Below are 12,306 nucleotides of genomic sequence, written 5' to 3' on the forward strand. Positions count from 1 at the left end.
GGGGGGGGGGAGAGCAGAGCCTGGGAGCACATCCAAGACAGGTCATGGCAGGGGATTAGTGGCACCGGGAGCAGGGCCCCAGGCTGCCCTGGTTCGGGGAGGGGGAGGAAAGGTCAGGACACCATTTCCCACCCTCCCTGCTTTTCCCGGCCGCTGCTGCGGAGCCGGTGCCAGGAGCCCGGGGCCATCTGGAAACGTTCACTGACAGCAGTGAGGGACCCCGCCGGAGACAAAAACCCGGCGTTTCGGCAGCTGGGCTCGGAGCCACGGTGCCGCCTTCCCCCGCCACGACCTCCTGGGGCCCCCGCTGCCTCCCGCTGCCGGCCTGGGTACAAGCAGCGGGTCCAGCACCTCCCCGAGGGCCGTCGGGAAGCGCCCGGCACCCGGCGAGGTCCTGGGGCTCCTCTTGCGCTTGCGCCGCAGCCCGAATCCTGCCAGCTCAGCTGGTGCCAGGCGGATGGGCAGGAGGGGAGTGGGGCTGGCGGGGGGGCACCCGGCGGCTGTCCTCAGCCGTCCCATGCCCGCTTCCGCCACCCCGGAGCGCTCAGCCCTGGCTCGGGGCGAGACCGGAGCCCGCAGCTGTGGGACCCAAGGCGCTGCAGCGGCTCCTGGCTCCCCCTTCCCCACGGCGGAGCGCCCACGGGAGCACCCATGGCTGCAGGGAGGGGACCCGTTGCGGGGTGCCGAGCCCTGCTCTGCGCAGCACCCGCTTGCCCTGAGGGTGCTGGCAGCGTATAAATAGCCCCGGGCAGATAAGCAGAGCCCATCTCGTGGTCACGAGGGGCCAGCGGGGCAAAGAGGTGGCGGGTGGTGTCCCCCCCCCTTCCCCACTAAAACCTCCCCACGCAGGCGATGATGGGGGAAACCAGGCCTGGYGGAGACCGAAGGAGTCGCTCTTCCACCAGCTCCGGGCCGTGACAAGAGCTCTTCCTCCCGCCCGGCCGGAGGGGGCAAAGCGGGTGCCGGCGGGAACCGGGAGCCGGGGCTGGCAGCTCCCTGCCCTCAGAGCGGGACCTGCCTGCTCTGCGGAGGAGCCTCCGCCCTCCTCCTCTTCCTCTCCGGCCGGGCCACGCTGGCCTGCCGCGGGCTGCCGGCGAGAGGSCCTGGAAAGCAGAGAGGAAGCGGGGCTCAGCGCGGAGGAAACGCTTGCAGCCGGCCTCGAGGCCAGGGGAAATCCAGCCGCGGGAGGACGGAGGGAAGAGCCACGGGGGCCGAAGGAGGCACGAAAAGCGGCGAAACCCGGAGACGTCCCCTCGCATCCACCCCACAGCCACCAGCCCCTTCCCCTCGGGGCTGGCCCCTTCGTCGCAGGGGAGGTAAGTTGTTTCTGGGGACACGAAGGTGATGCACAAGCCCCCTCGCCCCCCAGCTACACGGGCTGGTCCCTGCGCCAGCGTATGCAGTTCACCCATCCCGCCCGAGGGCACCGAAAGCCGCCCGTGTGTCCTCCAGGAGCAGCTTGGCCAAGGCCCGCTCAAGGGACCAGTCCTGATGGAAAGGCTGGGTGAAGAGCACCGCGCAGGGATGAGAAAGTGCACGCCAAACGCCTTTCCCCGCTCTGCCACTCGCATCTGTTGCGCCCCACAGCAGGGCAGACCAGACCAGCCTCAGTCCGTGCTGCCCCCTACGGCTCTGCTCTTGCCCCCGGCCTCACCGGCAACCCCAAACCCCAGGGAACCTCACTCCGCCAAGCTAAGCTGGGGCTGCCACGTGCCCCAAGCCTTCCCCGTTCCCCAGCCTACAGTACAAGGGGTCTTGCTGTCCTCGCAAGACGTACCAGAGCGGTTCCCTCTGCTGGGGGGGGGGGGAGCGAGGTCTATTTTAGCACAACGCCACTTAGCGTCCATCATCTTCTCACCTCCAGCAGCTCCACAGCCTTCCCCATCATGTCCCCGGGGCAGCTCTCAGGGCACACAGCCATTCCCTCATCCAAATAAAACCTTGCTTGGGTGGTCCCATTTTGCAGTTTGCCGGGGGGAAGCTCTAACCCCTCTCTCACGCACGCCAGCAGGGCAGGAAGATCTGCTCTCCCTGCGTGCAGAAGTGGCCAAAGTCCCCAATATGGTCATTCATTTTTCCTGGGCAGTGGCCAATGGCAAAACTCAAAATAAATATTTCGCTCGCCTCCAGCACCACCCGCCCCATGCTAGACAACAGCTGCAGAGGATTAATGTCAGCCAGGAGGAGCAATCCCTCTGCAAAGAAGGCAACATTTGGCCCAAGACATCCAGGGAGACGCAGAAAGGGAGACAAAGACAGAGAGCAGCAGTTTGGCCCAGATTTTGGTGATTCCTGGAGAGCCCCTTGATGATCAGATCAGAAGCAAATCTGACTTTCTCCTCTGCAAGGTAAGGAAAGGAGAAACCACAGCATGGTCCATGAAGGCTATCTGTCACTCACTCTCACTGCACACTCCGGGGATCCCAGCCTGGGATCCTGCTCCTTCGCATAAGATGCTTATGTCAGGATCTGCTTAACATGAATGGGACAAAGCAAGAAACAGGCCGAGGAAGGGGAAGGTCACAGGCAGGGACAGACACTGGGACACCTGCTCCCATACCAGTTTCCAGCTCCACTGGGCCAGACTGCATCTTGCCTGGACCTCTTCTGTCCCAGCTGCAGCGCACGGCGGGCGGAAAGCCTTCTAGGAACATCCCGTCATCCGCTTTCCCTGCTGAAGGCTGTTCGCTGCTGCCACCTGCCTGGGCAGAGCTGCCCCAAGGAGATGAAGAGGCGAGAAAGGTCCCAGAGTTGGCTGGCCCTACCGGGTGACCATCGACTGCTTGGCAGCACTCCTGGTCAGGACGAGCAACCCCACAGGGAGCTGTTCCCTGGCTCGCCCGCGGGCTGCCGGAGGAGCGGCGCAGGGGAGGGTCGTTCTCCCCTCGCTCGGCTCCAAGGTGCTGCAGCCCGTCCACTCGACGTCTTCCAGTGGCCAAGATTTCAAAGGGAAGCTTTGCCTTTGATGTAGAAAGCAGGCTCTGAGCACTTCTGTCCTGATCAAAGCACACACTCGCAGGACCTTGCCCCAGCCAATAAAAGAGGAGGACGAAGAGCTCGCAGAGGCAAGGAAAACTCATCTTTGGACAGACCCTGCTCCGCCCTGGGTTGAAACTTTCCAAGGGCTCCCCATGAAGAGAGATTCCTTTCTCTCCCACTAGACATGAATTGCAATAAAGCTTTAAGAAGGAGCAGGCCGCCCACAGAAAGGCAAACGAGCAGGAGATATTTAAGACCTAGTCTAAATTGAGCCAGAAATCCCCCCCCCTCTTCTCCTTGCCCCTCATACGTGTTCCAGCCAGGCCAAAAGCCAACCGAAGTGGTAAAAAGATGGGTCCTTCATCACAACAGATTTGCTAGCGTGCTTTTACTCTAGAAAACTAGTGCTGACAGGATTCCTGTGATGTTTTGGTCTATCTGCCAGCAGCATCCTGCTTTCCCAGGGGGAGGGAGAAGAGCATCCAAGCTTCGCTTTCCCTCATGTCAGCGAGATAGTTAAGGATTTGATGGGAGAATGGGATTAGATGAGGAAGATTTTTGAACTACGCTGTGTAAATCTACCACCGTCTGGCCCTAAAGGAAAGAGCCAGGATCTAATGATGCTCCACTTTGTACAGCATGTAAACAGGAAGTTTCAGTATTTTGTTTCATGTTAAAAAATACACACAGGGCCCACGTGGATGTAAGGGCTTGTGGCTGGGAATTTATCCCAGCAAATCTGCTGGCACAGCTCCCTAGAGGTCAGGCAGGAATTGGCAGCAGGACCCATCTAAGCTCTCTGCCCAGGCAGCCGGCCCAGGGMCCGGAGAGTTTAGCCAGCTTTAACATGTTGAGGTCTCTCACTYGGAGCGAGTCCGAATCTTCGGTGGCCAAGGGGTGACTGGTCCCTGCCCGTTACCCACAGCATCCTCCAAGATGGGCCCCAAGGGGGCAGGGAAATGCAGTAGTCTTTCCCAGTGAATGTTTGGCTGCCAGTGACTGCCGAAAATATGTGCGCACGAGCAAAGGCTTGTGGGAAAGGATGCATGCCTTACCTTGCCTGGACTTGATGGATTCCCTCTGCCGCTGAGACTCCCCCATTCCCCCGGCCCTGGCAAGTCTTGCAAATGTGTCAGGAGAGCCTAGCAACGGACTTCATTAAGGCCAAGCCTTGGCACAGGATGCAGTGCGATTCCACTTAACAAATCTCAAGTCCAGCCAAGCCTTGACAGATGTCAAGGCAAGACGGATGGTGCCTTCCTATGTGGGCTTCCTTGGCTGGCCAGAGCTACCAAGCTATTCAGTCGTTATAACTGGAAAGGTCTTCTCCAGAAAGCCTTCTGCAAGTGCAGCCCAGCACCAGGTGTCAGCATGAGGTCAGCCCCTCCGTTTCAAGTCCTGCTAACTTAACCATGCCAAAAAGGCAGCTGCATGCTAGCACACCCCAGCTGCACAGGCCACAGAAGTAAAGCAGGGTCTATATGAAGGAGCTGCTGACTCTGATGGTGCACAGAGCCACCAAACCTTTAAACCAGCTGGAGAGTCAGCAGCCAGGGTCAAACCCAGGACCTGGTGCAGGGTCAGGGCAGATGCCCCCAACATGCTCTCCTCCTGGGAAAGGCCAGCTTCGTTTTAAGGCACAATAATATAAAGGCAGTTCTCCCAACTCACTGCACAACCCAGCACCGTGGACGGATCATTATAAGCCTAGGGACCTGCTGACCTGATTAACTGCTGGGGGCTTGGCCTCAGGGAGGAAAGGTGTCAGCTACTCCCAGACTTTCTCTGTCACTGGTGGAGGTTTGCAGCCTCCTCTCAGCAAGCCTTTCCCCAACAAAAGCAAATTGGTTTGAAGCCGGGAAGGGCTGCTTCAGAACAGGAAAAGACTTCCGCTTCTGTTATGCTGCTTTGCTAAACCTCCCCTTTGATCCCCAGGGAAAGGGACAATTTGGCAGCTGGAAGGCTATTGTGTGCCTTTTGCTATAAGTAGCTGCTAAAAGCTTGGTTGAGAACTGGAGTGAGTTGTATAACTACAGAGCTAACAGGACTGTGCCCTACCAGGCAGGTAAGACCAATTTGTCACTGCGGAGAAAATGGCTTCAAACAAGGGAACGAAAAACCCGTTTCCATCTACCAGAAGTGAACAGCATGAGTTTTGTTATAGGTCGATTATCATGAACCTCACAGAGGGACTGGAGTAAGCCACACTAGACAGATCCCATCTCCTGTACTGAAACCTTAGTGTTTTTCCCCTCTCCAGATTACTGTTGTCCRTGGCTGAGCTCTCCCTTAAAAAGGAAGGCTGCCAATCCAAGTCAAATTCAGAGGCAAATTGTAACATCTGGGTTCCTAACAAAATCCCCCAGCACTTTCTGAAGCGCTAACATGTGCAAGTGAATGGACCCATCACAGGAGGAAGACACCAGGAGCAGACTTAACAAACAGATTCAAATGTTTAATAACTTTCCAAGAGTGAGTATTACATCCATATTTAGAGCATATATAAAATAAGAGATGGAAAACCAGGGAAGGAAAATAAAATTGGTATCTTCAAGAGGGCACACTTAACCCTGTAATTCCTGCTGAATCCTCTCTTCGGATGCACGGTGGCCACTTTCAGCGACCCCTCTGTGCCACACGAGAAATTAGGTACCATGCCACTTGCATTGTTTAGACTCAGCATTTTAGGAATGGCCAGGAAATCTCTGATTCTGTACAACTCACACACCAACAACGCAGTCCCAGACCTGTTACATGGTTAACTGTGTCCTGTCCAGAAGAGGGATCCCAGATGAATCAAATTTACCTTAGGCAAGGTGAGCTGATCTAAAACTTGGTTTCAGTAGGGCCTTCTCTTCCACCTGCTTTTGTTTTCCTACCGACCCCAAACACTTCTTGCGTCTCTTCCCAATATGGTGTTATTGCTGGACAGAGCAGGGAGAAGAAAGGAGACACTTATTAGACACTCAGCATACAGGCAGCACCAAGCAGACTGTACTGGGAGGACTCCGAGTGTTCCCTGGGCACCTCTGCAAGGCTGCAACAGCCCAGAAAATAGTGACAGGTTCCCCAAAAGCGTTATCTATTGAGAACACTGCCTTCTACCTCCCACTAAGATCAGCGTCTGAGACCTCCCTCCTTCAGCTCCTAGAAATTTTGCCCAGGAGTCTTCCCTGCTAAAAGTAGAGGCATCTGCATTGGGACAGCCTGGTCCCGGCAAAGAAGGTGCTTCCCCACTTGCTTGAGGCCGCTGCCCATACGCTGGGGACTCCTGTCCCATCACTGCAAAGGCAGAGCTCAGCATCTCCTCCTACCAAGCAGCCCGTCTTGCCCACCCCCTTCTCGCTTCATAGCGCTACCATCTGCACTGGGCAGGGAAGAGAATCAGAGGGGAGCAAATTTGGGCTGGAGGGATGCAAGTGGCATCTCTCCTGCGAGACAAGCATGGAGCTGCAACCAGCTCTTATAGAAGCCACTGTATGGAGTCACGGACGAATCTGAAGGTTACCAAGAGATGCCAGGAGGCCGCTGCTCTGCCCAGAGTCCTTCAACATTACCTGGAAGGACACTGGAAGCAGAAGCACAGCTCACCCTGCTCCTAGATGGGAACAACAACTTCCATGTTGTTTGGCAGGAAACTCATTCAGCAATCCACGGGACAAAATGCTCACCCTAGCACCAGCAAGGGTGCTTCCCGGCTATAGGCCAAAGCATAAAACCCACGGATAAACACTCTACTCCTAGGAGAAACTTTGGATTGCAAAGAGAGGGAGGAGGAATGTTAGCCCTGGTCCAGCTATTGCTCCCACTCTCCTGGCCCACGGYTAGCTCACCTTGGCCTTGTTCTGGACAGGCAGATAGAGCTTGAACTCAGCTGGGAGCTCATCCTCTGAATAAAGCCGGTCGGAGAAGTACACCCGTCGGATGCGACAGTTGGCATGGATCTAAGAGTCAAAATAAGAGAGTGAGTCCCTTTTTCCATATGCTCTCTCCACATTCAGCTCTTCCTTCATGCAGTGGCCTGGATTCTTTGCTTCAGCAGCCTGCCCCCTCTGAAGCCCTTCCAGCCTGCCCATTGCTGCAGGGTGGTTTCCTCCTTCTGCCCCAGTGCCCCCACTGCTTTCCCCCAGGATGTCCCAGCATGCCATCAATTCTCAATCACTGTTAGGGGGACTGAAAGCCAGCAGACCTACAGCTCAGTGAGAGCCAGCAAAGCATCCTGTTTGCTTCACAAGGAGGGAGACTGTTATTTTGTCTATCCTGAGTAGCCTCCAGCCTGAGTCTCCTCAGGAGACCTCACTGCTTCTCTCCGAAGCTGGTAGCGTACCACAGAAGAAAGGTTGGCCCATGTTCTCTGTCCTGTGCTAGATGCTGTCTCCAGCAACCTGAGCTGGCTCCAGAAATTTGGCCAAACTCTGGCATCTCCGCAAATTCAGTTCTACTTTAGTGGCTTAGAGGCGGAAGGTTCTTTGCTGTGAACCCACCTCCATTTCCCCGCTGGTATCAGCACTAGTGAGGAGGACACTCTCAGCCTGCTGCATTTTTAACACTCCCTCTTTAGGACCTCCCTGAGGACAGGAATGAGACTGCCCAGTCTGTGCCCACAGGCAGCACTGCCACCAATAGCAGCCAACAACAAAGAAGTCGCTCTAGCCTCCTCGTGGGACAAAACCCATATGTGAGAAGCTAGACGCTTCCCAGGTGTTTACCCTGATATCAGCAGGCACCACCACTGGGAATTGCAGCAGTTCCATTACATTAATGAAAGAGGCGTTCTCTGTACACAGACATTCCTCACAAAAACTCATGTCATTCAACACAGCGAATGTGAATCCCCAGCACTAGCGCCAAGTCTCACGTCCTCAGAAGAAACAAGCATTGCTTCAGCTCCGGTTCAAGAGAATCGGCAAAGGCAGGGCCACTCCACCACCTTAGGAAACAAGCCTGATCAGGGACATGTAAAGAACATTCCACCCTGTGTCCGTACCAGCCAGGCACCCACAGGGATGATCRTCTGATCCAGTCATGCCTGACCCATTGCCGTCTGGTGTGTCTGAACAGTGCTGCACTACACGGCTAACTGAGCAGGTATTCTCCCAGGAGGACACGTGCGACGTGCTGCTGCAAACTAAGTGGACTGCAACTCTTACCCTAGCTGACAGCCAGAAAGAGGAAAAAAAAAGATGGAGATGGGCTCCTTCACCCCAGAGAAGTGAGGCAGGACTGAGATGTCCATTGTCTCAGAAGGGCCTTCACTCTCCTCCCACAGTGTGCCGCAAGGAGTGGGACTGACAAAGGAACCAGCCGGGGTAAAGCCCAGATTCCCGATCTCCAACAAGGCTGTCCCAGCCGGTTAGAAGACTATCACCAGGTGATCTCCGTATGTAGGACAAACCTGTTTCGTACCTGAACTCTCAGGGTCTCAATGTAATTTGTCCCGTAAGCCCGGCGTGTGAAGTCTGAAAGGTTGAATTGGATTTGGTTCCAACCGTCATCCAGCCGCATGGGCATAGTGCAGATGAAGGGCTTCACCCGAGTCGTGCTCTGGTAGTTACTCGCTCGGAAGCGTCGGCGTACGTTCTTATCATCCAGTACCTGGGGTGGGAAAGCAAGGCAGCTGATTCAGAAGCGAGTGGCTCACAGCTCTCCGAGACAACAGCCAATCTAGACTCGAGCTCTATTTGTTTGTAAGAGAGGGCTTTCCTATTCTTACCCCCTCCATTTCATAGCAGAAGTATTTTTAAGACAGCAAATAGACCCAGTTTCAGAAATAGCCATGAAGTGCTTGTGAGCTGACTGRTGCTCCCATACTGTCATAGCAGGAGACCTGACACAGCATGTGACCAAGAAACCACAACTGTTTTGGGGAACCACACACTGCCTGGGACAAAGACAACAGTAAGACCGCAGGCTTCTTAGGACCTTGCTCAGCAGTCACTGCAAAGACACTCTCCAGTCCCTGGAGGGACYTCCCCAATCTGCTCTCCTCACCTGCACTTCAAAAGTGAAATATTTCTTCAGGTTCTTGATGATCATCACTAGGAAAGGTAGTTTGATGCCCAGGGTCTTCTTTGGGTCAGCAGGGCATGTGATGTACGTGGTACTGAGAGGGACAGAAAGATGCTTTAGAATTTCACAYGGCACAAAGCACACAGTCCAAATCCCAAACCTCTTACTTGACCTAACACAGTCCTGGAGGACAGGCAGACAAAAGACAGTTGTGGTAAGATCTTAGCAACAACCTATAGGGCTTCCTATAACAGGAGGGAGAGTTTCAGAGGCAGCAGCAGGGAGAACAAGATAAAAGGCCCAGAGAGCGCATTTCAAATCACTTTTCCCACTCAGGACACTGAACACCTTCCTGGACAGCTTCACCTTCCTAATTTCAAGGCCATGTCAGCAGAGTTTCTTAACACAGCCTCCTCCTAGCCCTTGACTGAACAGGTAGAGCCCTCCAGAGCACAGCAGAAGCCCTGTGTACTGTATATGGCTAAGAAAACAGAGGCCACAAGCCCTAGAAGTACACGTCACATCTGGCAAGTTCTGTATCAACACATCTTGGGATGAAGAGAAGCGTTGGCTCAGCCTGTCTGTAGGAGAGGAGTCTCCACTGCCCTTATAAGGAGCGCCCTGCTCTCAATCTCCCCTGGAGAAGCCTTGGAGACTCCGAACCCGTTAACGGAGGAGCCTGCGTCTCTCCCCCTAGTCCATGGGGACGAGGTTGCTAAGTGAAGCACCATAAGCAGTTCCCCTCATAAATCTCCCTTTGATCTTCCTTCCTGCTGTCAGGAGAGTAACTGTCACGTGGGGAGAGCAGCAGAGCAGGCCTAAGACAATAAAGATGCAGAAGGCAGACTGCTGCTTTGTCAGCAATTGGCTGCACTGAGTGGGGACCAGGTATCAAATATGATTTTTTTTTCCTAACTGATAGAAAAATAAAGCAACTCTTCCCTTAGTCCCACCGAGGATGACAGAGAGCTCAAGTGTGTCAGAGAAAGGCACAGTAGTTCCCTAGTGCTATAGAAGGGTGGCAGTGATCTGATCCCAGATCATTTTCTTCTATTTATTGATTAAGAGCTCAAAGTAATGTCTGAAGGAAATGTCTGCTGGGCACCAACATCTTTCACTCTGCTCCAGGGCCAAGCCCCCAGGGCATGCTAGGAGAGAAAGAGTCTTCTTCTCATACCTGACATTAGTTCCTTCGATCTCCAGCACGAGTGACTGGATGTCATTGTCAGTGATTCGTTTGATGTGGCCATTCCGCACCTGGAACAGAAGTGGGGGAGACAACACAGAACATTACTTGCAATGGGAACAAGAGACACCACAGCTCTGGCGAGAAGGGGACAAAGATCCTGGGAGAACCTGTCTACATTCACTTGCCTCCTCCTGTCCTGGATGTCACTATTTCAAAGACTTCGATTATTACCCCAGAGTGCCAGAACTCCGAGCAAGAGTTTATGGCCCAGCACACTGCATGGACACTGAGCATAAGACTTCGATCTATCAAAATACACTCCAGCGAACACAAATGACTCAAGCCTCACACAAGAGGCCCAAATAAACAAACAGAAAAATGTTAGAACAAGATCAAACCAGACTGGGATAAGGAGTAAAATCAAGAAGGATYGGGAATACAAAGGCAAGGAAAGGAAGCCACTAGCCAGACACTAGTCACCAAGAGGATTTGCTTTCTACTGCTGGACGTGACTGACTGCCTCTATGAAAAAGCAAGGCCAGAAGAGAGCTTGGATAAAATTCCTCCTAGTTACAGAGCACACAAGTGCAGAGCTGTTGTCTGTGCTGTTAAGTGGCACGGGGATTCAGCTACACGGATGCAGCCAGCTCCCCGCAGAGCTCAGGGAGGCCAGAGCAGAACCAGGAGCCAACACAAACTCATTTGTCTCTGCAAGCAATGTGGCTGAATCCCAGGGTCCGAGGATTTATTTTTTTAATGAAGCAGCTCATTTCCCATCAAATTTATCTCCATTTAAAAGGCACTTTTGCTAATTAAGCCTTCTCCTCTTCCCCGACGCTAGATCAGCAAATTGCAAGCGCTCTTACTGGTYCCATGAATTAATTTCTTTAACACTGATCACTGCTGCTAAAATATAGGATACATTAAGCTTCTAATGGGATGGTCGCACTCATAAGATACAAAATGATTTATAAGCTTGGCAATTCATCTTCAAAACTGCTAAGTTCATGTCTTCCTATGGACCTACCTGGTCGATGCTGGATACATTTGCCGGAAGAAAGAGATAAGACCTGCGAACAGCCCGCCTCTCTGGCCTGTCTCTACGTTACATGCAGTTTCAAGAAATCTCGGCCCGGCTCATCTAACTGCTGCTGATAAACACGAGAATGCAGCCGGCTCTGCCAGACTGTTCTTAACCCTGTTTCAAGCCCACACAAATACTTCAAGAAAACATTAAGCTCAGAGAGAGAGAGGATCCTTACAGGATAACAGTCTTTCTCCTTTGCATCAAATGCAGCTCCCGTGGATTTATAGGTCTGCTCAGGAGCAACTACTGCACAGGGTCTGGATGAGTTGGCAGCTTTTTTTTTTTTGTTGTTAAATTACCAGAGACTGGAACCCACGCGGTAGAAGCCCCATGTGCCTCTCTGTATTAGCAGTAGCAATTGGCATACGGGAAAATTAAATCCTGGAATCCACGGGGATATTGCGTGCTGATTTAATGCCAGGAAATAACCCTGCTTAACCAGGACACAGCAGTACGCAAGGAAGCCGGCCTCCACGCCATGTAAGACAGTTTTCACTGGGGGTAGCTTACGACTCCTCAGAAGGGAGACGGCTCTGGTTTGGGCTTCTCTGGAGAGGACTGGAATAGAGAAGACAGTTAGCTAAATATGCTTTAAACCGATTAGTCAGCAGTATCTTTCTCTGCAACCAGGTCACATTCCTTAGCCTGTGAAAGCTTTTCCTTCCCTGGATTAAAGGGACAATGTAAAAGAAGCAACTTTTCTTCCTCAGCATTGCCAGAAACAGGATGAAAGACAGCAAAGAGAGGAGATAAGTAAGAAACATCGACAGATTGTGGCAGAGGCCTTCATCCTAGTCCCAGCACGGTATAAACTTGTGTTCGCTGCACTGCCACAGCAGCCGGAGAGATAAGGTAGGCAGGTCACGCAGGCGTCCTTCCGCACAAAAGACAGCCTGTCTGCGCGTGCCTGCGGCGAGCTCTTCCAGGACAGACGAACAGATATTTATGAGGATGACATCAGCCCAAAGCTTCTGACCCAGAGGCAATGCCCACTGGATCAGAAGTCCAAACCGCCTCACCGTGTCGATAAGATAAGGCTGAG

The 12,306-nt window shown here is 53.4% G+C and overlaps 1 protein-coding gene across 1 annotated transcript; it reads right to left on the reverse strand.

Annotated features, from left to right (window-relative positions):
* Positions 1–5,413: 5,413 nt before the first annotated feature.
* Positions 5,414–11,987, reverse strand: CFAP20 (cilia and flagella associated protein 20). The gene is made up of 6 exons (XM_026087447.1): positions 11,564–11,987; positions 10,166–10,245; positions 8,971–9,082; positions 8,386–8,574; positions 6,813–6,923; positions 5,414–5,903 (listed from the first exon to the last, which is right to left on the reverse strand). The coding sequence occupies exons 1-6, from the start codon at positions 11,627–11,629 to the stop codon at positions 5,898–5,900; spliced, it is 564 nt and encodes a 187-aa protein (XP_025943232.1). The 5' UTR covers positions 11,630–11,987; the 3' UTR covers positions 5,414–5,897.
* Between the last annotated feature and the right edge of the window lie 319 nt (positions 11,988–12,306).

Source organism: Apteryx rowi, unplaced genomic scaffold, assembly GCF_003343035.1.
Source record: "Apteryx rowi isolate R43461 unplaced genomic scaffold, aptRow1 scaffold_718, whole genome shotgun sequence".
Taxonomy (NCBI): Eukaryota; Metazoa; Chordata; class Aves; order Apterygiformes; family Apterygidae; genus Apteryx; species Apteryx rowi.